This window comes from Pseudophryne corroboree, chromosome 2 (assembly GCF_028390025.1).
Source record: "Pseudophryne corroboree isolate aPseCor3 chromosome 2, aPseCor3.hap2, whole genome shotgun sequence".
In the NCBI taxonomy this organism is placed as follows: Eukaryota; Metazoa; Chordata; class Amphibia; order Anura; family Myobatrachidae; genus Pseudophryne; species Pseudophryne corroboree.
The window spans coordinates 531,340,379-531,344,931 of NC_086445.1; the positions used below are offsets into that span (position 1 = coordinate 531,340,379).

General features: G+C 52.8%; 1 protein-coding gene across 1 annotated transcript; it reads left to right on the forward strand.

Moving 5' to 3' along the window:
* The first annotated feature begins 84 nt into the window (after nucleotides 1-84).
* IMP3 (IMP U3 small nucleolar ribonucleoprotein 3) lies at nucleotides 85-927 on the forward strand. Its single transcript, XM_063954221.1, has one exon. It carries the CDS (start codon nucleotides 185-187, stop codon nucleotides 734-736), a length of 552 nt encoding a protein of 183 aa, XP_063810291.1. The 5' UTR covers nucleotides 85-184; the 3' UTR covers nucleotides 737-927.
* Nucleotides 928-4,553: the final 3,626 nt, after the last annotated feature.

Sequence of the window (4,553 nt, forward strand, 5' to 3'; positions counted from 1 at the left end):
CCACGTTCCCAATAGCCGTTGTCAGCGCACAGATTTTGTTGTACACGGCTCCAGATGTGCGCTCGGGTCTGGCGCTCAGGGGAAGCGGAAGTAGAGTCATCACTCTGCGCCTGTACCGCGGACACACACGCTGCTGCCGGCCCGGTGCACGAGTACCCGTGTGTGAGGCTCCCGCGGCGGCACCATGGTGCGGAAGCTGAAGTACCACGAGCAGAAGCTGCTGAAGAAGGCGGACTTTATCAACTGGGAGGTGGACAACAACGTCCGGGAGGTGCGAGTGCTGCGCAAGTTCCGCCTGTCCCGGCGGGAGGACTATACCGTGTACAACAAGCTGAGCCGGGCGGTGCGGGAGCTGGCGCACAAGATCTCCGAGCTGGACGAGAAGGAGCCGTTCCGGGTGCAGAGCACCGCCCGCCTGCTGGAGAAGCTCTACGCCCTGGGCCTGCTCCCCACCCGGCAGAACCTGCAGCTCTGCGACACAGTCTCGGCCTCGTCCTTCTGCCGCCGGCGGCTGCCCAGCATCGTGGTGAAGCTCCGCATGGCCCAGAACCTGAAGACCGCTATCACCTTCATCGAGCAGGGGCACATACGCGTGGGGCCCGAGGTGGTGACGGACCCGGCCTACCTGGTGACCCGCAGCATGGAGGACTTCGTCACCTGGGTGGACTCTTCCAAGATCAGGCAGCACGTCATGGAGTACAACGAGGAGAGGGATGACTTTGATCTGGGTGCGTAGCAGCGCCCTGACTCCCCTCCCCGGACACATGTGCTGCGATGCCGAGCCCTGTCTGAGTGTCTGCGCTGTCACCTACAGAACAGGCGTGCTTACATGCTGGCGATCTCTCTTCTCACGAGCAGCTGGCTACATGTTTCTTGTACATTTCAGAACTAGTTTGTGAGAATAAAAAGAACTGACATTCATACTAATTGCTTCTAATGTGTACTTAATTGTTCTGCAAGGATCATAGTGTCAGCCTGGTGTATGTATCATCTTGTTAAGCCAGTTTTCTGCTGCGGGGTACACTGGGCTCCACAAGTCTGGACAATGGGGTGTAGAGTAGGATCTTGATCCGAGGCACCAACAGACTCAAAGCTTTGACTGTTCCCAGAATGCACAGCGCTGTCTCCTATATCACCCCGCCTCCCAGCACAGGAGCTCAGTTTGTCAGTTGGTGCTGCCGTAAGCAGGCACTTAACAGAGGGGCTGCTCCAAGCAGTCCTGAGAAAAGCTTTTTATGAGGTAAAAAGTGAAGACTTCAGGGCAGCAGCGGTGGTAAATGTCTTGTGACATTCACTGCTGCAGCTCCAGCTCTCCCCAGCGGCGCTGTACACTCCCGAGCCCTGGTTGCCGGGTACCTACAGCGGAGGCTCCGGTTTTCTTCATGTTAGACACACACGGCTGGTGCTCTCCAGGATCGCGTGGCCGCGCTTCGGGAGGTGGTAAGTGGGTCCCGCTCTTTATCGCGATCCGGCGTGGTCAGTGGGAGGCGGGCAGCGCGCGCTGGCGGTGGACACTGTGGATACAGGCGATCCCACTAGATCACCAGGGCATGGGCGCAGGTCAGGTTTTCTCTTAAAACCGATTTCTCTGACGTCCTAAGTGGATGCTGGGACTCCGTAAGGACCATGGGGAATAGCGGCTCCGCAGGAGACAGGGCACAAAAGTAAAGCTTTAGGATCAGGTGGTGTGCACTGGCTCCTCCCCCTATGACCCTCCTCCAAGCCTCAGTTAGATTTTTGTGCCCGAACGAGAAGGGTGCAGGCTAGGTGGCTCTCCTGAGCTGCTTAGAAGTAAAGTTTAAATAGGTTTTTTATTTTCAGTGAGACCTGCTGGCAACAGGCTCACTGCATCGAGGGACTAAGGGGAGAAGAAGCGAACTCACCTGCGTGCAGAGTGGATTGGGCTTCTTGGCTACTGGACATTAGCTCCAGAGGGACGATCACAGGTACAGCCTGGATGGGTCCCGGAGCCGCGCCGCCGGCCCCCTTACAGATGCTGAAGAGTGAAGAGGTCCAGAAATCGGCGGCAGAAGACGTTCCTGTCTTCATTAAGGTAGCGCACAGCACTGCAGCTGTGCGCCATTGCTCCCAGCACACTTCACACTGCGGTCACTGAGGGTGCAGGGCGCTGGGGGGGGGCGCCCTGGGCAGCAATGAAAATACCTCCTATGGCAAAAAATACATCACATATAGCCCCTGGGCTATATGGATGTATTTAACCCCTGCCAGTTTTCCAGATAAAAGCGGGAGAAGAGCCCGCCGAGAAGGAGGCGGGGCCTATCTCCTCAGCACACGGCGCCATTTTCCCACACAGCTCCGCTGGTAGGAAGGCTCCTAGACTCTCCCCTGCACTGCACTACAGAAACAGGGTACAACAGAGAGGGGGGGCACTTATTTGGCTAAAAATATATATAAGCAGCTATAAGGGATAGACACTTATTATAAGGTTGTCCCTATACAGTTTATAGCGCTTTGGTGTGTGCTGGCAAACTCTCCCTCTGTCTCCCCAAAGGGCTAGTGGGGTCCTGTCCTCTATCAGAGCATTCCCTGTGTGTGTGCTGTGTGTCGGTACGTTTGTGTCGACATGTATGAGGAGAAAAATGATGTGGAGACGGAGCAGATTGTCTGTAATAGTGATGTCACCCCCTAGGGGGTCGACACCTGAGTGGATGTACTGTTGAAAATTACGTGACAGTGTCAGCTCTGTATAAAGACAGTGGTTGACATGAGACAGCCGGCTACTCAGCTTGTGCCTGTCCAAACGTCTCATAGGCCGTCAGGGGCTCTAAAGCGCCGTTACCTCAGATGGCAGATACAGACGCCGACACGGATACTGACTCCTGTGTCGACGGTGAAGAGACAACCGTGATTTCCAATAGGGCCACACGTTACATGATTGAGGCAAGGGAAAATGTTTACACATTTCTGATAATGAGTACCACCAAAAAGGGGTATTATGTTTGGTGAGGAAAAACTACCTGTAGTTTTCCTGAATCTGAGAAATAAAATGAGGTGTGTGATGATGCGTGGGTTTCCCCCCGATAACAATTGATAATTTCTAAAAAGTTATTGGCAGTATACCTTTTCCCGCCAGAGGTTAGGGTGCGTTGGGAAACACCCCCTAGGGGGGATAAGGCGCTCACACGCTTGTAAGAACGCCCTTAAGGATCCTGCAGATAGAAAGCAGGAGGGTATCCTAAAATGTATTTACACACATACTGGTGTTATACTGCGACCAGCAATCGCCTCAGCCTGGATGTGCAGTGCTGGGTTGGCGTGGTCGGATTCCCTGACTGGAAATATTGATATCCTAGATAAGGACAGTATATTATTGCCTATAGAGCATTTAAAATATATGCGAGATGCACAGCGGAATATTGCCGACTGGCATCAAGTATAAGTGCGTTGTCCAATTCTACCAGTAAAGTGGTCAGGTGAGGCGGATTCCAAACGGCATTTGGAAGTATTGCCTTAAAAAAGGCATTTGGGGTCGGTCTTTCAGACTTGGTGGCCACGGCAACAGCTGGGATATCCACGTTTGTACCCCAGGTCGCCTCTCAAAATAAGACGCGGTATTATCAGGCGCAGTCCTTTGTTGGCAAGCGGACAAAAGGTTCCTCTTTTCTGATCGTGACAGAGGGAGAGGAAAAAGGCTACAGAGATGAGCCAGTTCCCAGGAACAGAAACCCTTTCCCGCCTCTGCCAAGCCCTCAGTATGATGCTAGGGCTTTACAAGCTCAGGCACGGTGGGGGCCCGTTCTCAATGAATTTCAGTGCGCAGTGGGCTCACTCGCAAGTAGACCCCTGGATCCTTCAGGTAATATTTCAGGGGTACAAATTGGAATTCGAGACGTCTCCCCCTCGCCGTTTCCAAAAGTCGGTTTTACCGACGTCTCCCTCTGACAGGGAGGCAGTTTTGGAAGCCATTCACAAGCTGTATTCCCAGCAGGTGATAATCAAGGTACCCCTCCTGCAAAAGGAAACGGGGTATTATTCCACACTATTGTGGTACCGAAGCCAGACGGCTCGGTGAGACCGATTCTAAATCTAAGATCTTTGAATACAGAGGTTCAAATTCAAGATTGAGTCACTCAGAGCAGTGATTGCAAACCTGGAAGAAGGGGACTACATGATGTCTCGGGACATCAAGGATGCTTACCTTCATGTCAAAAAATTTACCCTTCTCACCAAGGGTACCTCAGGTTCTGGTACAGAACTGTCACTATCAGTTCAGACGCTGCCGTAGGGATGGTCCACGGCACCCCGGGTCTTTACTAAAGTAAGGACCGAAATGATGATATTCCTTCGAAGGAAGGGAATTTTAGTTATTCTTTACTTGGACGATTCCCTGATAAGGGTAAGATCCAGGGAACAGTTGGAGGTCAGTGTAGCACTATCTCAGGTAGTGTTGCGGCAGCACGATTGGATTCTCAATATTCCAAAATCGCAGCTGGTTCCGACGACTTGTCTTCTGTTCCTAGGGATGATCCTGGACACAGTCCAGAAAGAAGGTGTTGCTCCCGGAGGAGAAAGCCAGGGAGTTATCCGAGCTA

What these genes read in the sequence shown, in the direction of transcription:
- IMP3 (XM_063954221.1), top strand. Translation starts at nt 185, where the DNA reads ATGGTGCGGAAGCTGAAGTACCACGAGCAGAAGCTGCTGAAGAAGGCG.